The 24,870-nt window shown below is 41.6% G+C and overlaps 1 protein-coding gene across 1 annotated transcript; it reads left to right on the plus strand.

Moving 5' to 3' along the window:
- Positions 1 to 22,362: 22,362 nt before the first annotated feature.
- Positions 22,363 to 23,570, plus strand: MS3_00004651 (uncharacterized protein; the record flags this gene model as incomplete). Its single annotated transcript, XM_012946569.3, has 1 exon — positions 22,363 to 23,570. The coding sequence occupies one exon, from the start codon at positions 22,363 to 22,365 to the stop codon at positions 23,323 to 23,325; it is 963 nt and encodes a 320-aa protein (XP_012802023.1). The 3' UTR covers positions 23,326 to 23,570.
- Positions 23,571 to 24,870: the final 1,300 nt, after the last annotated feature.

Genomic DNA, 24,870 nt, shown 5'->3' on the forward strand with positions numbered 1-24,870 from the left:
GATTATACGAAAATGTGAGGCCAGCAACTCGTTGGAGAAACAGTCAGACACCATCGCGCTTAGACTGTGTATTTACAAACGAAGAATTCTTAATTGACGACCTCTCAATCCTGGCTCCCTTGAGAAAAAGCGATCACGACGTTATAGCTTACAGTTTGGTCACCGAAATTGAGCTAATATAAACCAACAACAACTTGCGCTTGAATTTCAAACGGTTGAATGTTTCAGCTCTACATGACTATCTACAACAGGGGGATTGGGATGTTCACCTTCAACTAGATGTTGATGCTCATTGGGACTTCTTACTGCACACGCTCATATGTACTTCAAATCATTCAGTTCCTCAAACGGTCCTCCATAGCTATCAGCAACCCACAATCATCAAAATCCGCACTCTTCGCCTGCTAAGCCGCAAAAGGCACTGTTGGGCAGAATACAAACGAACTGACAACAACGGCGCGTACAGGCAATACAAACATATAAGGAACATATGCACGAAGGTAGACTCCAATACCAGATGAAGCTTATGGATAAATTTGTCTTCAATCTGAAAAGCTTATTCTGTTATGCAGCCTCTCTTCGTCAAGCCAAAACTGGAGTCTTAACAGCCAGACCAACAACGACGGCGACGCCGCTAACCTTTTGGCTGAACACTACTCTCGGACATTTCAACGTTTCAACTATACTGACGAAAGCTTCATCTGCAACTCCAAAGGACTCTCTGAAGTGAACCTGAGAGCTGACCTGGTGTTCCGGAAACTGTAGCACATAAGAATAGACACTTCTGGCCCGGATATGGTCCATTCTGCTATACTGAGGGAAGCGGCCTCAATCCTGGCAATGCCACTTAGCGTGATGCTCTCACACTCGCTAAGCCGAGGCAAATTACCGGAAGATAGGAAGCTGGCTCACATCACACCAATTTTCAAGTTACCGACCGGTGACTCTTCTCTCAATACCTTCAAAACTCATGGAGTCCCTGATATGCGACGGTTTAAACCACTATCTACTGTCCTTAAATTTCTTCTCACCCCAACAGCATGGTTTCAGGAAGGGTTACTCTTGTATAACCAACCTGCTGACTGCGGTTGACAGATGGACAAGCATCCTCGATTGCAAGGGAAAGGTTGATATCATTTACCTTGATTTCTCAAAAGCTTTTGATAAGGTTAACCACTTGTGTCTTACGAATAAGCTCAAACGACTAGGTATCAGCCCACCTCTAATCGATTGGCTTACTTCATACCTAAAAAATCGACACTTTAAGGTTAGAGTTAATCTCACTTTATCTCAGGCTATGGAATGTCCAAGTGGGGTCCCCCAGGGCTCAGTACTAGGGCCTCTTCTCTTCTTGGTTTCGAACGGGAAGTTTAGTCCTAACGTGATTTGCATATATCAAACTTTTGCTGTGTTCTTACGCAACAAAAGTACCATTTCAGTTCTAAAGAATCTATCCTGACCTATACGTTCAGTAGATTACTTTTTTTGAGTTTCACCATATTTAATTGTTACCTGTGGTTTTGCCTCAGCTTACTATTCGGTTTTTTTTGTTTTTCATGTATAGACTAGTTTCAGTTTATATCACTCGTTTTTACCTATTTTTGTCCGTTTTCAGTGTGCTTTTCAGTGTTTTCTTTAAAGGTCTTAGGCTTTTGCAAGCATCTATAACATAGTTTGCTTCAACACAGTCATGAAAAACTCATGCAAACGTCCGGGATGCCGTTTTGCTGTTACAACTGGCATGCAGTGCGACAACTGCAAAGGTTGGTTCCACGAAGCATGCACAGATCTGACAGCAACTGCTTACAACAGACTCAGCAAGTCAGAGCAAAAGTGGGTGTGTGTCACGTGCAGCACGGACGCTGTAGTCTTGCTGAGTAACATCATTGTCCTACTGACAGGTCTTCGGAACAAGTTGTCAGTTAACTGGGATAACGATAGTAAAAAAACCGGTAGACAAACAAGAGCGTGCGACGGACACAAAAATAGGGATGCCGATAGGTATACCACCGATGGAGCATCCGTCAACACTAATGATGACGTGTCGAGGCTCAGCACCATCATTACGTCGACGGTACTAGACTCCTTAAGCAAACTCGGGTCTCCCAGCTTAGGGTCCCTGAACACAACAGTGGTTCCCAAAAACCCTGTAGGTGATTCGACCCACGTTAAGGGAGCCCAAAAGAACCAGGCATCACTGCCTAAGCCGAGCAACCCAAGTGTTGCTGTACGGAAAATAACTGGTGATTTGGTCGCACAGTCTACCCCCAAGACTGTTCGTCCGGTCAACAAAGAGCCCAAGACTCAAAAACGCCCACTGACCTCCAAGCAACAAGTTATTAAACCTGAACCCATCGTGAAATCTGGTAAAGTAACAACAGTTCGTGACGATTCTCTCATTATCATGAACCTCGTTGACAATCCTGATCTTCCTCTCAGTCTGCAGGACAAAAACGACAGGATGCTCTGGAGTGAATTGAACAAGAAGCTCGAACTTCCTAGAATAGAGCCTTTGACGGTCACCCGGCTCACTTGAGGAGAGGATTCTAAGCATCTAAATCACCCGAGGCTTCTCCGAGTAACACTTAAGAATGCTGCCGACGTTGAGGACGTCTTGCTAGCAAGTCACTTGTTGAAATCCGATGGTAACGTAAGAATATTGCCCGACATACCATACTGTGAGCGCAATATCATACGGAACATCCCCAAAGAAACTTGCGATCAGTTTTTCCGCGGAAGAAACATAATTGTGCAAGGTATACCGGAAAATGCAGACCCTACTCAATCACATTCTGACATCAGGGAATGGAAATTCATCAAACAGTCCTTGAGGCTCAAACACATACTGACTCAGCATGTGACTAGACTAGCCAAGAAGGACGGTGACCCCAGACCCCGTCTAATGAAGATAACCTTCCCATCTTCCCACATGGCGGCTGCAGTTCTGGAAGCATTTCGTGCCAACAGACGTCGTTTGCCACCTGGAATCCACATGCACCCGGATAGGCCATATGAAGCTAGGACCAAACACAAAAGCAAGTTGGAGCTGACCATTCCACTCGTGGACTGTCTAAATGATAAAAACGTGTAAAGGACAGGGCCTACCACCTCGGCAAACCTCATATAGGTGGGCTACCTGTCCATTCACATAAGGCTCATACAGAAAAACAGGACGAAGCCCACGCGTTCCAAATTGAAAGCATAAACTGCTTATATATGAACGCCGCGAGTCTACCAAATAAACTGGATGAATTACGTGAACTTAGCAACGCTAATAAGGCCCATCTGATAGGAATATCTGAAACCTGGATATCTTCTCAGTTCTCGGACCAAGAGTTAGCATTACCTGGGATGACTTTGTTCCGCAACGACAGAAAAACAGGAATTGGGGGCGGAGTAGCCATATACATAAGCTCTTGCTTGGAGGTGCACCAAGTTCACAACCTCGAGTTTAACAATCTTGAGGAATCCATATGGTGCTCTGTAAGATTGTCCAGTACTTCGAGGTGTCTAGTCGGAATCATTTACAGGAAGCCAACTGCCGACATCGAGTACGATAGTCGTATGCTGGAAGGACTATCCCGTTCCACCCGTCTCGGTTTCACACACATCCTGATTCTAGGGGACTTTAATCTCCCTAGAGTCAACTTCGCGGAACACACGTACACCGGAGGCGACAACTCAATTGAAGCTCGGTTCTTCAACCTCATCGACGACTTGGGCTTATATGAAAATGTGAGGTCGGTAACTCGTTGGAGAAACAGTCAGGCACCATCGCGCTTAGACTGTGTATTCACAAACGAAGAATTCCTAGTTGACAACCTCTCAATCCTGGCTCCTCTGGGAAAGAGCGATCATGCCGTCATAGCCTTCAGTTTTGTCATCAAAACTAAGCTGAGGTATCCCAACAATAATTTGCGTTGGAATTTTAAACGGCTGAATGTGCCAGCTCTACATGACTATCTACAACAGGTGGTTTGGGATGTTCACCCTCAACTCGACGTGGACGGTCATTGGGACTTCCTACTGCACACGCTCCTATGTGCTACAAACCATTCAGTTCCTCAAACGGTTCCCAAAAGCTTCAAGCCACCTACAGTAATCAAGAACCGTACCCTTCGCCTGCTAAGCCGCAAAAGGCACTGTTGGGCAGAATACAAACGAACTGACAACAACGGCGCGTACAGGCAATATAAACATATAAGGAACATATGCACGAAGGTAGACTCCAATACCAGATGAAGCTTATGGATAAATTTGTCTTCAATCTGAAAAGCTTATTCTGTTATGCAGCCTCTCTTCGTCAAGCCAAAACTGGAGTCTTAACAGCCAGACCAACAACGATGGACAAATTTGCCTCCAACCCTAGAAGCCTATTCCGCTATGCAGCCTCTCTTCGTCAAGCCAAAACTGGAGTTTCCCAACTGCTAGGTCTCAACGGCCCGACCAACAACGATGGCGACGCCGCTGACCTTCTGGCGGCACATTACTCTCAAACACTTCAACCGGCTGACATCAACTTTACTGACGACAGTTTCATCTGCAATTCCACAGGACTTTCCGAAGTAGACCTAAGCGCTGACTTGGTGTTCCGGAAATTGCAGCACTTAAGATTAGATACTTCTCCTGGCCCGGATACGGTTCATCCTGCCATACTGAGGGAGGCAGCCCCAATCCTGACAACGCCGCTTAGCGTGATGTTTTCACACTCGCTAAGCCGAGGCAAATTACCGGTAAATTGGAAGTTGGCTCACATCACACAAATTTTCAAAGGAGGTCGACGCAATGAACCTTCAAGTTATCGTCCGGCGGCTCTTCTCTCAATACCTTCAAAACTCATGGAGTCCCTGATATGCGACGGTTTAAACCACTATCTACTGTCCTTAAATTTCTTCTCACCCCAACAGCATGGTTTCAGGAAGGGTTACTCTTGTATAACCAACCTGCTGACTGCGGTTGACAGATGGACAAGCATCCTCGATCGCAAGGGAAAGGTTGATATCATTTACCTTGATTTCTCAAAAGCTTTTGATAAGGTTAACCACTTGTGTCTTACCATTAAGCTTGATGATGTCACAGGTATTCAGTGTTTGACAACGCTTCTACCAGTAACACCTTCTAATATATTTCGTTCCCACCAAGAGAAATCAAAAGACAGAGTCGAGGAGATCGGAAGAGTATATTTGGCGATGACCAATATATCGGAATTCTCTGATCTAATCTGGCTAGCGATTGCGGTTGATGTTGAGCACGGCGTTACCACACGTGATCTGGTGTGGATGCCTGACCGAGCGCCTTCAGCTAGATGAGTCCACTAAAACATATGGTCAGCATCCAATGTCGAAAACTTACAGAGCTATTTATTTTAGGGATTTATTTACTGCTACAATATTTTCAAGCAGATCTTTGTATAGTAAACCCGAAGTTCTGTAATTGCACGGGCAGCTGCATTCTGTACTTCTTCCAGGATATCCGAGTCACCTTTTAAACAGGGTCTTGCAGCCGGAACGCAGTTCGCAAGCTTAGTTCTCATTGAGGTTGTGTATACTGTGGCGAACATGGTAGTATCTAACTTGGTGAATGTCCGTTTTAAAGCCCAGAGGGTTCGAAACCTCTTAGCTGCGGCCGCACGGCAATGGACGTGGTCTTAAAATCATGACTCACTGTCACCTCAAGATCCTTGTGAGACTACGGGTACAGGAACTTCCCCTATGCTGTACCCATTAACCTTTGTATCCCCCAAGTGCATGTGGACATACTTTGCCGTGTTAATAAGCATCAGCCACTCTTTAGACCAGTCTATCACATTTTTTAAGTCTGCCTGAAGGGTGCATGCATCTGCGTCTCCCGTTAATACTCGCCAGATTTTCACATCGTCAGCGTATAATAACATTGGAGACTGTACTATACTTGTAAGACCACTTGCATACAGTATAAAAAGTAAAGCACCTAGGACGGAACCTTGGGGTACTCCACTAATTACTAGTCTCTACATGGAGCACTTGGAATTTATTCTTACTTTTTGCCTACGACCTACTAGGAAATCCTTAAGCCATTTTAAAAGAGGTCCGGTAATACCATGGTTTCCCAACTTCATTAGCAGTCTATTAGTTGGCACCTTGTCCAATGCCTTACTGAAGTCCATGTAGACAACATCCACAGAGTTTCCGTTGTCTAGCGCCTTTATCCAAAATTCCTTTGCCATAAAGTGGTCCGTTGTGCAAGGTAAACCCTTTCTGAAATCATTTTGTTGGCTGTTTAGCCAGTTATTGGTTTCTACAAATGTCATTATGTTCTTGTTGAAAATCCTTTGAATATTTTAACTACAACACTGTTGAGGCTGATAGGCCTGTAGTTCGATGGAAGTTGTCTTTGTCCTGTTTTATGTATGAAAGTGACGACTGCATCCTTCCAGTCCATGGGTGACACACAATGGTCAAGCGATATATTGAATATCCCAGCCAGTGGAGCTACGATATAGTGTTCAGTATGTCTTAAGATTTTGGGATATAGTTCACCTGGTCCTGTTGACATTTCCATGACTAGGGTGCTAAGAGCCTTAAGCACATAATCTTGATCGAAGTCCACGGTGAGTAGGTGGTGTGTTATCTCTGTATTTTGGTCTAGTTCTTTGTTTAGAGGAGGTTCCTGTGTGAACACTGCCCCAAAATAGTCAGCCATAGCCTTTGCTTTTTCCTGAACTTCCTCTATCATTCCAGATTCAGTCCCTTCTTTAACTAGGCTGCGAATTCAATGATACATCTGTAGTTGGCGTCGAGTTGCTACTAGCTGTGATCACCACTACAGGAAGATTGCGTACCAGATATTAGGTTTGATCGCTTCGTAAACCAAAAGCCAGAAGGCGATTGACTGTCGTAATAGAACATATTTGTTGGCAATCTCGTGGTATCGATATAATACCGAGATAGTGCCAAACAGTACAAGCGAGACTACGTAGCGTAAACGAAAGCGTGAGAGGTCACAGTTAGCGGAAGAAGGTGAGGTTTTAATACAGTTAAACAAACAGGTACGGTAAAAACCACTGGTACAATTGGTTATAATAATTGTTTCCATTATACCAATCACGTTCTCTTCTGTAATTTGTGTACGAGAATAGTCTCTTAGGCTGCTTGATTGCAGATTGCGCCAACTGTATCACATGTTTTCTTCGAGCTTCCCAGACTTTATTTATACACGTGTTTCTTACCGACCTGTAGCGTTCCATCGTACTTGCTGTAACGAATAGAGAACGATGAAGATCCCTCCACAGCGTTTTTGTCATACAGTACTGTCAGTTACTTGTTTTTTCTTTTTTTGTCGTGTACTTTAACCTCGTTTAATCACACCTTTTGTTCTCCACTTTCCTCGTCTAAGCTTTTATTATGTGATTTTGATCAAAAACTTATCTTCTGTTGCCTAATTTTCTATTGCATGTTGTCGGACTACTGACAATAAAGTCGTGTTTGACTAAGTTCAAGGTCACGGCGTGGTTCGGTTTGTGGCTATTAACCTTTTTGTTGTCTGGTTGAGAAGATCGCTGGAATACCTGCAGATAGATATTTGGTTCCATCTTGTTGGGAATATTTTTATTGATCCTCAGGTATCGAACCCTTTGTTATTAACTGTTTCTTTTATTGTCTAGCGCGCTACTTTGCGTTGGAGAAACTTCTGACTGTATAGCACAGGCTGTACCGTTTACGGTATTTCGTATTTTGATATAATTTTTCCTATTTCTGAAATTAGAAGCTTCTAAATTGAGCACGGACTTTGCGTTTTGATATAATTTGATACGGGTGTCTCAAAAACGCTTGTAAGTGCATATCGAATTACACTCGTACGCGCGTAAAGAAACAAAGCGGGCAAAAGTGTCTTAGGTGTAATAGTTGTTTAAATGTTCTGGAAACCTCACTCTTCTTCCAGAACGGGTTGATTCAAATCTATTTTCAGATACTGCTGAAGTACCCACGTGCGTGTTGGCTGTGGGATTGCGTATCATGAGGGTAGTAATCATGTCTCTAGATTGTACCGAAGCGAAATCGACATGGATAGGGTTTCCATTTAGATACGCTGCTTTGATGAGGTCGATTCTGATGCTATCGTCGGTTCTGTTCTCATAGACTATATAGTGCTTAGGTTCGCGCTGAACAACTTTGAAGGGCCCTTCGTATGCTGATTCGAGAGGTCGTCCATGTGAGTCTCGACGAAGGAAGACGTATGTACTATATCGTAAATCAGGTTGAACGAAAACATCAGTTGATTGAGATCGAGTGGAAACAGGTTTTACTGAACGCATTGCGTTTGTAAGCCTGCTCGTGTAGGAGTTATGATCCATGTTCAACGAAGAAGATGAAGTGTCCACGAATTCTCCTGGAAGTCAGAGTGTCGTTCCATAAACGAGTTGAGCCGCAGTGTATCCAATGTCGGCTTTCACTGTATTGCGAATACCTAGTAAGACGAATGGGAGAGCGTCGGTCCACTGTGAAACATTTGCGGCTGATAGTGAAGTTTTCAGCTGTCGATGAAAACGTTCTAACAACGCGTTTGCTTGTGGGTGGTAGGCGGTCGTTCGGAAGCGAGTGATTCCTAAAAGTGAGGTCAGACGACGGAAAAGTTCAGATTCGAACTGCCGTCCGCGGTCTGTAGTGATGGTTGAAGGGCAGCCGAAGTTTGCTACCCATCGTTCGACGAAGGCGCGAGCCACTGTTTCAGAAGTGATGTCCTTGATAGGTACTGCTTCTGGCCATCGAGTGAAACGGTCTACGCAAGTTAAGAGTATCCATTTGAATCTGATAGAGGTCTTGTAGAATTATGGCCTACTATGATTTCAGTGATGCTCTAGTAATAGACCTAATCCTAAAATTGTAGATTTGTCATGATATAACTGCCTAATCTATAAGATCTTACGTGGAAGTCATATCATTGTCTACACCAACTCACTACATTGTAACAATTACCAATACATGATAGAGAACAAACTTGGGCTAGAGATAGAACAATATATTTAATATGAATAAGAGATATAACGTAACATTCAGAAGGGACCACGCATGCATGGCCGAGTCATGCCATCCGATCAACTCCGATTAATTCAACTCCTTGTTCCCGCCTTCCCCATCGATAAGTATTTCTCCACATTAAATATTGAATATCTATTTTCCGAGGAGTCTAGTGTTCAGCTTTGAGGATTGTGTGGTTATGGTCCAATGCCACTACACTACTCTCCCATCAGAATCAACGTGACGTTAATTCGATATCAAACTGGATGGGATTGTCGCGCACCGGAGGATACAAAGAATAGTAGGAATCCTCCGGGTATTGATAAGCTGAAAGACAAATCAAAAAGGCGGAGGCATCTGGTCGAGAAATACATGTAACAATTTTAAAATGTTTGGTTTGATGCTTAACACGCTTAAAATGAAAATTTGGGCTAAACATGGGATAATAAGAATAAAGTGATTCCGTGTAGAAATATTTTAATAGGTCGCCGTAAGATGCTTGTGAATAGATTAACTTATAGGTAGTACATATTTTGTGTTTAGAAATATTAAAAAGCAATGAATATTATAGTAATGTCAATATTGGTACTGCTATTGGTTTAACTTATGAAAGCAACTAACGTTCATGCCGGTAACCTGTCCATATGTGTTGATTTCCACTTGCATTTGTATTAGTAGGCTAACTGAAAGAATAAAAGTATTACTGTGGAGAAGAATTTCAACTAGTGTTCCAGTTTGTTTGATACGGTTTATCTAGTTACGAGGAGATTTTCTTGACCTTATTTTTACTTGACCGTGATAGAATTTAGTAATACTGCAGTGAACACGAACACCAATGGAAAACAATCGAATTGTATTTGACACAAAATTACAGAGCCAATGGTAAAATGCAAAAACCATATAATAATTCGTTAATTTGCAAAAATACTGTGATGACGGACCACCGGTGAACTCGAGGAAGCTGAAGAGGCTCAGAAGGAGCCGAAGACGTCTCATCCAATCACCTTTCGGAAGAATATTCTAGAATTCCAATGTGTGGCTTCCCTATTGGATAATGCTAATAACCCCCTGTATGTGGATTGGAAGACTATAATGGTGATTTCGTTCTCACTAAAAATTATAAATACCTGACAATTTTGTACTATGATTGACACTGTTCGGAATAATATCCCTTTAGTCAGTCTTCTGTCTTCTTACTGCGACTTGAAAGGGTTTGGTGTTCTAGTGCTCTGTTATACACGGTAGTATCAAGAAAAATCAACTTTTCAAGATATAACATCTGGCGACGGGTTGTTGTACCAATATGTCATTTACCTTTGAACAATTTGAAGCCTTACTGGAACGCCAAGAACAGTCCCAGCTGCGCATGATAGAGATGATAACTCAGAAAATGAACCTGGATCAAAAATAAGTTACAGATGATCCCTTCAAATCTCATGTTGACCAGATTGTTAATTCTATCCATGAATTTAATTTTGATGGTTCAGCTGACATTACTTTTGAAACTTGGTTCAAGAAATATGAAGATTTGTTCGAGGTCGACCTCAAAAAACTTGATGACGCCTCTAAGGTCAGAATGCTCTTGCGAAAACTTGGAACTGTTGAACATGAACGTTACAGTAACTTTATCCTTCCGAAGAATCCAAAAGATTTTTCTTTTGATGCAACGATTGAGATTTTGTCGCAAATCTTTGCTGAACAGTCATCCTTGTTTAATATTCGTTATCAATGTCTCAAGATGACAAAAGCAGGTGATGATGACTGGGTGAAGCATGCGGGTTTAGTAAACCGTGAATGTGAGCGCTTCAAACTATCAGCAATAACAGAAGACCAGTTTAAGTGTCTCGTATTTGTGTGCAGCCTCCAATCTCTTGTGGATGCCGATATTAAAACCAGAATTTTGAGTAAAATTGAACAGTGTCCGAAAATGACACTACAAGAAGTAACCGCAGAGTGCCAGAGATTGGCAAACCTAAAGATTGACACTTCCATGGTCGAAAACAATGGCCAGTTGCCATACGTTCATGCTGTAAGCGGAAAGAAAGATTCTTACTCAAGAAAGGTATCGCACACAGATAATCAGCCTTCATCTCCATGTTGGTCTTGTGGGGGCTGGCATTATAAAAGATTCTGCCCATATAATGGACATTGTTGTAGCAAATGTCATCGAAAAGGACATAAAGAAAACTGTTGCAGAAGAAGAACCCATAAACGACATTCTTTGAAACCCTACTCGAAGAAATACAGATTTAGTGCTCGAAATAACAAAATATTGGTATCACATAATCGAGCACGAATTTGCCGCGAAAGAAAGTATGTAAACTTGGATATAAATAAAAAGCCTGCCCGCCTGCAGCTCGACACCGCTTCGGACATCACACTTATTAGTCGAAGAACTTGGAATCTTATCGGAAAACCACAGGTGCTTCCAACAACCCAGTTAGCTCACAGCGCTTCTGGAGGAAAACTAAATATTGTTGGAGAGGTTTGTTGTACAGTTTCGAAAGGGAACGCGAAAACGAATGCAACTTTATATCTTACACAGAATCCAGGATTAGATTTGCTAGGTCTAGACTTGATAGAAACACTACAATTAGCAAACCACCCCATTAACCACATATGCAGCGCAGTGAGAACCAATAAACCGGTAGAAGAGGATCTGAAGAGTGTTGTATTGGAAAGACATAGTCAGGTGTTTACGGAAGAGTTGGGGGAATGCAAAAAGGTAAAAGCACTATTGATTCTTAAACTAGGAGTCACCCCCGTCTTCAGACCAAAACGCCCGGTACCCTATGCAGCGCTACCTATTGTTGAACAAGAGTTAGAGGGTCTGCAAAGAAGTGGAATAATAGAGCCAGTAAACTTTTCTGATTGGGCAGCTCCAATAGTGATTGTCAAAAAGCCAAATGGAAGTATCCGGCTACGTGCAGATTATTCGACGGGACTAAATGAAGCGCTTGAAGCCCATAAATACCCATTGCCGGTACCAGAGGATTTATTTGCGAAACTGAATGGGGGTAAGTATTTTGCGAAATTAGATCTATCAGACGCTTATCTACGGATTCCGGTAGCGGATGAGTGTAAGCATTACTTGACAATAAACACGCAAAAGGGGTTGTTCCGATATAACAGACTTCCTTTTGGAGTAAAGACCGCTCCTTCAATCTTCCAACAAGTTATAGACACTATGTTATAAGACATTCTTGGTACCGCGGCCTATCTCGATGATATATTGATCATGGGTACAGACTATGCTGATTTAGAGAATAAGGTGGATACGGTTCTCAGACGCATAGCAGATTATGGGTTCAGACTGCGTGCTGAAAAATGTGATTTTTACATGGAGCAAGTCCGGTATCTGGGATTCATAATGGATAAAAACGGGAGAAAACCTGATCCTGAAAATGTCGAAGCCATTAAGTCCATACCTCCACCGACAGATGTATCAACTTTACGTTCTTTCTTGTGAATGATTAGTCATTATGGTGTTCTTCATCCAGATTTGCATCGTCATTGTGCTCCTCTTAATTGCTTACTGAAAAAAGATACCAAGTGGTTATGGTCAAACGAATGTCAGGAAGCATTCCTAAAACTAAAACAGCTCCTATCATCAAATCTTTTATTGACACACTATGATCCACATCTTCCAATTATAGTCGCAGCAGATGCATCTAACTATGGAATAGGGGCAGTAATTTCACACACTTAACCTGACGGGTCTGAGGAAGCAATCGCACACGCTGCGAGATCACTAACTATGACTGAAAGGAACTACAGTCAGGTAGAAAAAGAAGCTCTCTCCATTATATTTGCGGTAAAAAAGTTCCACAAGATGCTGTTTGGTAGACAGTTCACTTTACTTACAGACCATAAACCGTTACTGGCAGTTTTTGGATCAAAAAACGGTATCCCTGTATATACAGCAAACCGGCTACAGAGATGGGCAACAACACTGCTGGGCTATGATTTCAAGATAAAGTATCAACCAACAACGGATTTCGGATAGGCAGATGCCCTCTCAAGATTGATTGGTCTGCATGCAAAACAAGAAGAAGAGGTGCTTGTAGCCGCCATAGATGTCGAGGTCGAGGTTCACAAAGTATTGTCAGACGCAGTTTCCGGACTCCCGGTCACATTCGAAGCCATTAAAGAGGCCAGCAAGAAGGATAATGTATTGAAGATTGTTCACCATTGCATACTCAACAAGTGGCCTTCATCTAGACTACACAGAGAACTCTTACAATATTTTAGTCGACGAGAGTCACTAACAGTTGTCGATTCATGTATAATGTTTGGCCACCGTATCGTTATCCCCAGAAATCTTCGACACCAAGTCATTAAACAGTTCCACAGCGGGCATCCGGGGATAAGTAAAATGAAGTCACTAGCTCGCAGCTATGCATACTGGCCGTCAATGGACCATGATATAGAGCAAAAATTTCGCAGTTGTTGGTCCTGTCTAGAGGCTGCGAAGAATCCAACGAAAGCTGAACCACAACCATGACCTAAACCGGACGGACCTTGGCAAAGAATACATGCTGATTTCGCCGGACCAATACAAGGTAGAAATTACTTAGTTGTTGTCGATGCTTTCACAAAATGGCCAGAAGTATATGACATGCCCAAAATGACATCGGAGAGTACAGTAAGAAGATTTTCAGGATTGTTTGCTAGTTTCGGGGTTCCAGAGATATTAGTGACCGACAACAGTACTCAGTTTATGTCATCTGTTTTCAAACGCTTTTGCAGTGAAAATGGTATATCGCACCTACAATCTCCTCCGTACCATCCTCAGTCGAATGGCCAAGCAGAAAGATTCGTAGATACGTTAAAAAGAGCTCTGGTCAAAAGAGGAGGTGAGGGTATCCCAGAACAAGTGGTTAATAATTTCTTGATGTCTTACAGAGTTACCCCTTATCCGGCAGTACCAGAAGGAAAGTCTCCGGCCGAGTGTATGGTCGGAAGGAAAATCCGGACAGTCTTTAACAGTATGTTGCCGCCCAGAAAGACAAATAAACCCACGAATGAAGGTCGTAAGGTCAATCGTAGCTTCCAGGTGGGTGAAAAGGTACTTGTCAGATCGTATCAAGGTAATAGGAAGTGGGAACCAGGCGTCATAGAACGTCGAATCGGAAATGTACTGTACCTAGTCCGGAAAGGTGTCGGAAAATGCATAAGACATATAAAACAAATGCAAAGAAGTGATAGTACAGTGGTCAAAGAAAACCGGTTGACATTTCAATTGCTCGTAGATTCATCTCAGAAGAACCATCATGAGCGCAAACATCGAAAAGACAAACGACACTGTACGACCCTCGAGAGTAATGAACCGCAAGAGGAATGCGACACCCAAGCTTCAGGTGGATCCAAGAAAAAAATCTTAATAGATAAAAAATCTTACACAACGGACTTTAAAGGGGGAAGGTGTGATGACGGACCACCGGTGAACTCGAGGAAGCTGAAGAGGCTCAGAAGGAGCCGAAGACGTCTCATCCAATCACCTTTCGGAAGAATATTCTAGAATTCCAATGTGTAGCTTCCCTATTGGATAATGCTAATAACCCCCTGTATGTGGATTGGAAGACTATAATGGTGATTTCGTTCTCACTAAAAATTATAAATACCTAACAATTTTGTACTATGATTGACACTGTTCGGAATAATATCCCTTTAGTTAGTCTTCTGTCTTCTTACTGCGACTTGAAAGGGTTTGGTGTTCTAGTGCTCTGTTATACACGGTAGTATCAAGAAAAATCAACTTTTCAAGATATAACAAATATCAATCCATCATATCAAACCGAACTGTTCCTGTCGTAAACATCAATCCATTGTCTCACATTTCATTGTTCATGCGTTTTTTTACAAATTGCATTGTGTTTCTTTCTTGATCTTCCCCCATCTTCTGCTGCCAGACATTACGTTTTTAAGTCGCATCATATACTCCTTATGTTAATATAAGTAGCACACCACAATACTACTGGTACATATGAATGACTATCAAAAAATGTTCTCATACGTACAAAGTTATAATTATATGAATTTTGGACAGATAACTAAGAGCAATTCGTTAAACACGAGTGTATTCGTAAGAGACATGGTCTAGACTCAATGTTCTAATTTTTCATAGACTATTTATTTATATTCATACCTACCGGTTGATGGTGCATACAAGTTAGTTGCAAGTATGCAGTTTAACATGAGGCGGAATACAATGTAATTGAGTTATAGTGATTATAAGTTATTGAAATCAACTAAGCCTACGTGCCACATTTCTAGGTGATGTGGCGCTGCAAGATATCTTTGGCTAACTAAGTCTTTACAAAATGATTAACGGTGATTGATTCTCATGTGCTTATCAGGGAGAACATAAGTTGAACCCAAGGGAGTAGATTCCAAACTCATGTTTATTATAATGGCTTGAAACTTAGTGAGTTTTGGGGCAAATTCAATACTGATGTTCCCAGTTTGTAGGAGCTTTGCTCGAGTGCTTATTCTGATGATTTGCATACATGATTGTGTCGCTAAACCTCTACTTAGACTGATATGATTTTGAGAAATTTACTGAATGAGCAACTGATAGAGAAGCATACGGCAATCATCTGGAATATTTTCGATGATTAGATTATTCAGTAGACGACATATATAACGCCATTCGTGAGGAGGAGTAATGGTCCAAAAGCATCCAGAATAAAACACGCAGTATGGCAATTAATTCCAGAGTACCTAGTGCTGTTGACGTTTTTGTCACTCGCTCGAATCAAAACAATTGAATGAATCCAGATAATTGTGTAGTTGTCAATAAACGAGCCATCTGAAATGACTTTATGATTGCAGAAAATTTATCGCTTAAACACCGCGTGTTTTTGGAGTAGTGTCACCTTGTTGCTTGTCAGTGGAACTCAAAAATGGGAAATTAGGCAGGCAGTGGTCGAAAGAAAAGATGTTACGCGATAGTGTACAGTTTAAAACAGAATGTGTTAAGGCAACGAGTAACGATCGGTAATGGTTTTCGCATTCAGTCGCCGATAGTCACCAGTTGGACGCCAATCGTTGTTGTCCTTTTTGAGGAACGTGTGCAACGGTGATGCCCATGGGCTGCTTGACCGTAGAATGATTCTGAACTCTATCACGTGATCGAATTCGAATTTGGCCAACATCAACTTTTCGAGAGCCAGTCGGTGCGCTTTCGAGAATACAAGTGGTCCTGTAGTCATGATGTGCTTTGTAACGTTGCTGGTTACATACGGCAATTTTGCCTGCGTTTGGTGTATCCCAGAATACTTATCGAGTAGTGGTTAATAGAATGGATCTGTCGTGTGCCTTATTGTAACTGGAGATAATTTGCAACCGGAAAAAGGAGTTACGCAAAGAAACAAACTATTGTTTCCGTCCACTAGCCTCCGTTTGCGCGTATCGATGAATAGATTGTGGTGTTGTAGCAGATCTATACCAACAACAAAAATCCAGTGAATGGGTTTGCATAAACCCACGTTAAGGCAAACGTACCTTTTATCAGTTACGTTCGCCAGCTACGGTTGTCGTTAACGCGTGCCGGCTTGGGAGTTTCCCGAACTGTTTTTCATGTTGGTGGATTTTGAGTTGGGAAAATTGCATGGTTTTCTAAAATTTCTGGAGGACATTCCAATCTGGTTATGATATCAGCACTAGTCTTGGTTATCCGTCTCTCGTGGTCTAGAGACAGATCGCCTACTTGAAGTGCTTCTTCGCGGAGTGTGTGAGCGTTCACGGTTATTACGAAATCGTAGATAACGTGTCAGAGAATGACATAGTCCCGTAATGTCATTCTGTGTCGTTTGAGGTTTTCCTTTGACTGAAAGAACTTCGGTATCAGAAGATTTCGTGGTTTAAAGGATGCGGTCGGCTGATTCAGCCAGCTCGTCTAAGGCGTTGTTTTGGAACGAGACCAGCATAGCTTGCACCTGTTAAGGAACTTTGGGTAAGAAAAGTTGTTTGAATAGGCCAGCATCGAAGGTTGTTTGGCCGATAACTTCTCTCATTCTTTGCAGCATGTCTGTCGCAGGACCGTGTTGCAGGTTGATGTTATTAAGGAGTTGGTCTAACCTTTGTTTATCGGACAGGTCTCCGCGTTTAAGGATAGATCGTTTCAGTGTTTCGTAGGGGGCCGAAACATGGCTAGTAAACATGCTAGATGTTACGCACGGTAGTGCCTTGACTACTGCGAGGCATTGTGCACGTGTGTCGGTCACGCCATGCTCGTAGAGGTCGGCCTCTTCGTAGCAGAACCAGGCTTCGATGTTGTATGGTCAGCAGGACGTTAACCGAAACGAAGTTGGGGTCATAGTCTTTATCTTAAGTACCTTAGGTGTCTGTTCCTCACGGAGAAATATTAGGTAAAAAATGGACGAGGAAAAATATATATATTCAAAAACACGGGAAAAATATCATATCTAAAAATTAAAATAAAGCAGTGATATATGAAATCCAAAAATGGAACAGACTCACAATTTACAATATGGTGTACCAGACCACGTTGGGCTCACCAATGAAGATGCCACAGGTATTTGGGATTTGACAACGCTTTAACTAGTAACAGCTTCTAATATGCATCGTACCCACCAATTGAAATAAAATGACAGAAGTGAAAAGGTTCGAAGATATATTTGATAAGCTATCAATATATCGGGGACTGACTGATCTTATCTTGCTAGCGATTGCGGGAGAAGTTGAGCACGGCGTTCCAACTCACGATCTGGTGCCGATGCATGACCGAGCACTTTGAGCTAGGTGAGTCCATTAAAACTAATGCGGTTGGCATCTAATGTCGAAGTCTTACAGAGCTATTTATTTTGTGGATTTATTCACAGTAGATTATAACAATTTCAAAAAGGGCAGTGATTTTTGATTTTTGTACTTGTTGTGATTATACTTGCTTTTGGTACTTATTGCACTAAAAAGCATTCTTGGTCTACTTTAACTAAGAGTTCTTTGGTTAAAGTTTGAAATTTTTGGCTACATTTTGTCCTGGGTACCTGATTTTAGTCCTTGACTAACACTTGTGTTCACATTGTTATCATTTTTTGTTTTTAAACCTTTTAAATCGAATTACAATGGTTGGTAAGACTCACAAATGTGGGCAACCAAATTGTTTGTTCTCCGTTGAGGAGGGAATGCAGTGTGACGACTGTAAAAAGTGGTATCACAAAATGTGTACACGACTAAGTCCGACGGCTTACAAAAGATGCTCGAAGCCTAACTCACATTGGCTTTGTGTGTTCTGCTGTACGGATAAAAAGGTACTAATACAGGAGGCTATGTGCCTATTGGCTTTGGCCTGAAAGAAAAACGATGGCGGAAGCACTGATAACAGGATCACTGACGATGAAGAATGTGTCAGTGTAGTAAGTGCTGCTACTGGACCCATTAAACACCTGACTGCGGTTGACGGGAACGTGAAATCTCCGTTGACATTAACGAGAAATGAAGTGTCGCTTGATATTGACATCGGCAGTCATACACCTCTAGTCGAAATAGAAGATCCGGATAAAACTGTCACCGTTCCACATAGTCCAGGTGTGGCTGTTCTGAGTGGTGACAAATGGACTTCGGTAAGAAGAAAAAAAATAAGAAGAAAAAGGCTGTAGGCAAAACGCAGCTGGTCAGCAAGACATCGGAAGGGACTTTATCAGAAGAAAAATCCTCACCGCGTGAAAAGACAGATCTCTCTGAGAGATCAGTCATTTTTCATAAGATAAGAGAATCTTCAGACACTGAACCAAAGGCAAGATTTGAACATGATCTCAATCATATTAAGACATCATTAAGTAAACTACTCCCAGATACAGGTTCAGGAGTTAGTATTTGTAAGCTTTATAGAATAGGAAAAAAGGCGGATTCCGAAAGTCCTCAGAAAAACCGCCTCCTAAAGGTTACATTCAACACGGTGGAAGAAAGGAACCTGGTTCTAAGTAATTCACGTAAACTGATTGGGTCCGGAATATATGTCCGTGAGGACCTCAGCCTAGCTGATCGTATTAAGAGAAGAGCTGCAGAAGCGGAAATAAACGAGCGTCGCCGAAACGGTGAGAGAAACCTCGTTCTTAAGGGTTTTCAGATTGTAAAAGTTCGGAGCAAAACGATCCCCAAGCCACTCTGGGTGGCAAGGGAAAGCTCTCCACAGACTTAAAAGTGTGCTACACAAATGCTCGCAGCCTACTAAATAAAATGGCGGAGCTGAAGTCATTGGTGGATAAAGAAAAACCGGACGTTATCGCTGTCTCGGAAACTTGGTTAACGTCAGAAGTATTAGATAGTGAAATCCAATTGACTGGTTTCATAACCAGTAGGGCTGATAGATTAAACAGAAGGGGAGGCGGGGTTATTGTGTACACGAAAAGTACCCTAACCATAAGATTAGCTGAGACAGTAGCACATGTTTCAGGGACATGTGAACTGGTGAGATGTAAGTTGAAATGCCGAAGGCAAGGTATTGAAGTAGTTGTAGTTTATCTCAGTCCAGAATGTGTAGCAGATGATTTTCTCCTCAGTAAACTTAAGTCCTGGTGTAACAACGGCAAAAGCCTTGTAGTAGGCGACTTTAATGCACCATATATAAACTGGGTTAACTTAGAAGTAGAGTCATCTATATCGTCGTTCGACTCCAAACTGTTAGAAACCTCGATTGGACTAGCATTATTCCAACACATTAGAGATCCCACAAGATACGACTTAAGAAACTCTTCCTCTCTTTTAGATTTAGTCTTCACACACGGTGATGACGTTGGTCAAACGGCTTTTCTCCCACCACTTGGGAGAAGCGACCATGCAGTCATCTTATTCAAATTCATGGCTGACATTGCTTGTCAAACAATTGCGCCGGCCCGTCCTAACATATGGAAGGCAGATATGCAGGCAATTAACTCCGCAGCATCGGCTGAGAACTGGGAAATTGACTCAAAGGCATCAGTACAAGAGGCATGGACTCTATTCAGGCAGTTATACAATCGGGTAACTCAACCATACATACCCTGGACTATCCCAAAGAAAAAGAAGCACGGACATCCCTGGTTAGGGCGGGATATTCGACGCTTACTAAGACAAAAGAAGAAATGCTGGGATGTTGCCATCCGCCTTGGCACAGCAGGTACGATGGAACACTACAGATCGATAAGAAACGAGTGTATAACTAAAATTCGGGAAGTGCAAAGAAAATATGAAATGCAGCTGGCACAATCTGCACTCAAGCAGCCCAAGAGGATATTCTCGTACATAAACTACAGAACAAGGATTCATCACTGGATTCCCAACCTAATTAAAGTAGGAAGTGAATCTGAAATGATAGAGGAAGATCAGGAAAAAGCTGAGGTTATGGCTGACTATTTTGGGGCAGTTTTCACTCAGGAACCTCCTCTAGAGAAAGAACCAGACCCAATTACAGAGTCAACAAACCAGCTGCTCACCGTGGACTTCGACCAAAACGATGTGCTTAAGGCTCTTAGCACCCTAAACATGGAGAAGTCAACAGGACCAGATGAGCTACACCCCAAAATCTTGAGACATATTGCCCAATATATCGCAGCCCACTGACTGTGATATTCAAAACGTCACTTGACCAAGGTGTGTTACCTATGGACTGGAAGGACGCAATCGTCACTCCCATGCATAAAACTGGTCTACGACAAGTTCCATCAAATTACAGACCCGTAAGCCTCACCAGTGTTGTAATTAAAATACTGGAAAGGATAATCAAACGGACCATAACAGCATTTATGGAAACCAATAACTTGCTGAACATGGCACAACATGGTTTTAGAAAGGGTCTATACTGTACAACGAACCTCCTTATAGCTAGGGAGCTCTGGATTAATGCGCTAGACAATGGAAACTCAGTGGATGTTGTCTACATAGACTTCAGTAAGGCTTTTGACAAGGTGCCAACTAATAGACTGCTATTGAAGTTGGCAAACCTTGGTATTGCCGGACCTCTTTTAAAATGGATTAAGGATTTCCTAGTAGGTCGTAGGCAAAAAGTAAGAATAAATTCCAAGTGCTCCATCTGGAGACCAGTACTTAGTGGAGTACCCCAAGGTTCCGTCCCAGGTCCTTTACTTTTTATAATGTACGTTAATGATCTTACAAGTATAGTACAGTCGCCAATGTTATTATACGCTGACGATGTAAAAATTTGGCGAGTAATAACTGGAGACAAAGACGTATTTACTCTTCAGGCGGACTTAAATAATATGATAAACTGGTCTAAAGAGTGGCTAATGCCTATCAACTCGGAAAAGTGTGTCTACATGCACTTGGGGGATTCAAAGGTTAATACGTACAGCATAGGGGATGTGTCACTACCCGTAGTCCGGTCTCATAAGGACCTAGGGGTGACAGTGAGCAATGATCTTAAGACGACGGCCCATTGCCGGGAGGTCGCAGTTAAGGGGTTTCAAACCCTCTGTGCTTTAAAAAGAACATTCACTAAGCTTGATACTACCATGTTCACCACATTATACACATCCTTAGTGAGAACTAAGTTAGAGAACTGTGTTCAGACTGCAAGCCCCTGTTTAAAAGGTGACTCAGATATACTAGAAAAGGTACAGAGGGCAGCTACGCGTGCAATTCCGGAACTCCGGGGTTTATCATATAAAGAGCGGCTTGAAAAACTGAACCTCTTTACTCTGTCCTATCGCAGACTAAGGGGAGATCTAATATTGATGTACAGAATACTGAGAAATGATTTCGGACCTAACTTATTCTCTCTCTTCCTTCCCACTAGATCGGGACACCTCAGAGGACATAGCAGGCGAGTAGAAAAGCCAAGAACGAACAAAATAGCCGTGGCATACAGGTTTTCACACCGAGTCATCAATACTTGGAACCTGCTGCCTGAAGCAGTGGTATCCGCACCTTCAATTGACTCTTTTAAGAAAAGACTGGACACTCACAGAAGCATACTAGAAAAGGAATAACATAGGCCGTAGGCCTTCTGTCCTTACTACACAAATCTGAATCTGAATCTGAATATCAAGATTTAAACATTCTTACAAATTATTTCAGATAAAATAACATTCCAAAACAACCCAAACTTACATAAAGCTTTGGCTTTACATTTCTTTTGCACAAATATGAGTTCTGGATCTTAAAAATACTAAACTAGTTCTATCTCTCTTCGAGAAACTCGATGAATATCGTCAAAAAAAACCAAATTTTCGTTGAGCGATTTATTATGAGTAATAATAAAGACATAGTAATGCGTTTTTACGGTCTTAAAAAGCTGAAATTGGAACAACCTGTTCAAACTTTTTCGTGATGTTTATACGCATTGAAAAGCCAAGACTAGTTTAAGCGCGGGGTTTCGTGTGCTTCGAATCAGCCGTCAGCTGATATGATGCAGGTGCCGTTTGATGGTACGTCCCTTGACCTACATGCAAATCTTCAAATTCGAGATGCATGTCAACTTAATACACAAGTTGGAGGTTTTCAAACTATTCATCCTTCATTTTCATCTTGCATATATCCATCTCTCGAACAAACAATTAATTCAGTAAACACTGATGCTTTCAAAAAAGAATACAACTATGATACAGAACTTCAAAGACATATACTCCCCTCTCTTACACTAAATAACTTTGGCTTGCATCACTCAACTTCTGGTTCCATAAATCCTATGCCTCCCATTACGTACTCACCTGGAGTTTGTCCACATCCATACGTGCATCAGACGTTTTCAAATGCTGATTCACCGTCTACCTCAACTGACGTACAGGATAACACGATTTGTCCGAATACAAAGAGACGAAGTCGAGGGAGAAACTCTAGACTTAATTTCACCAATAGTTCACCTGGTATCGATGATAAACCCGTGTCATTGAGTACGAAGGACTCACAGATAAGCTCTTCAGACTGCAATTCCGACTGCAGTACCGTAACCAGGTCCTCCGAAAAAATGAAGACGTCAGATAAAGATGATCGCTATATTCAGCGTAGGCTGAAAAACAACTTGGCAGCTAAACGTTCAAGAGACAACCGCAAGCGTCGTGAAGATACAATAGCATTACGTGCTAGCTATCTTGAGAAATCCAACTTGGTACTACAAACTCAGATATTAGCTTTAAAAAGGGAAGTTTGTTTGTTACGTGGTATACCATTTGATCCAAACTACAAAGTTCGTGTTTTTAATGACAATTACTTAGCCTCTTGCCAAACTACTCCACAGTCTAATGTTTCTACTGACTTCTCAAACGAATGTCCTTTATCAGATTTTTCTCCTATTGCATGTTCAAATCAGACCTTAAACTCTAATGTTCCTTATCCTCCAATCACTGAATTTCCTGGAAATTGTGGGTGAATGTTTATTTGCTATTTCTGTATGTAAATTACACAGAGCTTTCTATTTATTCTTTTTGATAGCGATTTTTAAAGATGACTTCACATTAAACTGACCAAATATTCGACTTCTAATTCTACCCATCTGTATGAATATTTTGCATTTCGGTACAGTCTATCTAGTCTATTTCTTAATCTTTTTAGTTACTTTTGGACCGTTATTTGCTCAATTGACTAGGTTTAATGTTATATAATTGATATGTTCTCTTTGCTTAGTTGTATTGTGAGTTCACGTGTGGTATTACGATTTATATCGTTCGTTATATTCGTATATCCTTAGAAGTATTTTTTTAGCAAGTGATTATACCTGACCAGTCTTATTTGCATAATCGTGTCAAATCATAGTGAAAACCATCAGTAGATTACCAGCATAGGAAAATAAGTATATGTTGAGTATTAGGGGGGCGTATTCTTTATTCATACAGTATTTGCAACTTTCTGATTTAGTTTGTGAGAGATCATTGCTGTATGCAATTATACTATATACTAGCGTTAAACTAGGTTCATGTAATATTGCATACACTTATGGTATCGTTCCTCGGAAGCGCTAATATCTTTTTTCGGTAGGTTCTAATAAGAAACGTTCTCTAGGACAATCTGCAGTCGTCATAATCATTATGACACTATACTGAGGTTCACTTCTAAGCACCAATATTTAGATCATGTAGTTTATACTATCTAGTGATGACTTTCCTTTTCTTTCTTACTCTGCAAGTTGATTGTCCCATTCTCTGCCAATAAGTCCTGGTGTAAAGTCTTTCAAAGTGAGTATATGAAGTTATTATATATGTATTTCCTATCTGGGATTAACGTCTGTTGTTCTTGGAATGTCCAGTCGTTAATGTAGTGACTGATATTCATTTCTTATCAAAAGCGTCTTTCATAAAAAGTTTCTTACCTCACACGTTGGACTTGGTTTGTTAATAAGTACGGTCAGCCAATCGTCATTTTCAGTTACCTGTCTACGCTCTTTTTATTTGAAGGTTTAAAGGTAGTTGGTAGGTTAATATTTTCTACTTAGTCTTCATGCGGGCTCGTATATTTATTGCAAAATAACTCGTTCATCAGGTGCTTGTGTATGAGTCATATAATGTGCCAGCGCTAGTAAATAAAGCCAATTATTATAATGATAATATCCGATTGTCCAAACCTAAGTGGAGTGGCGTTCGAACCAGCGACTTAGTATCTGAAGTTCAAACTACATAACTGCCAGGCTGTGCTCCACAGTGCGGTAGTTTGTAGTCTGAGAAGTTCTTACTTTTAGCATCAGTGAGCAGCTACTCAAAAATCATGAAAAATATATCATGTTGGTCACCCGGAGGTGGATAAACCTGTCTACGCACTAAATTCTAGGTCGCTATATATCAATCGTGTCCATATTTTTCACCCATTGCAACTAATCTAGGTCTCCGTAAAAGATCACAAAAATCCTAGCCATCTACTGTTTAACGATATCACTGGATTTTCCACTTGTCAGGCTTTATTTTCACACTTGGCAATGTTATTT

This window comes from Schistosoma haematobium, chromosome ZW (genome assembly GCF_000699445.3).
Source record: "Schistosoma haematobium chromosome ZW, whole genome shotgun sequence".
NCBI lineage: Eukaryota > Metazoa > Platyhelminthes > Trematoda > Strigeidida > Schistosomatidae > Schistosoma > Schistosoma haematobium.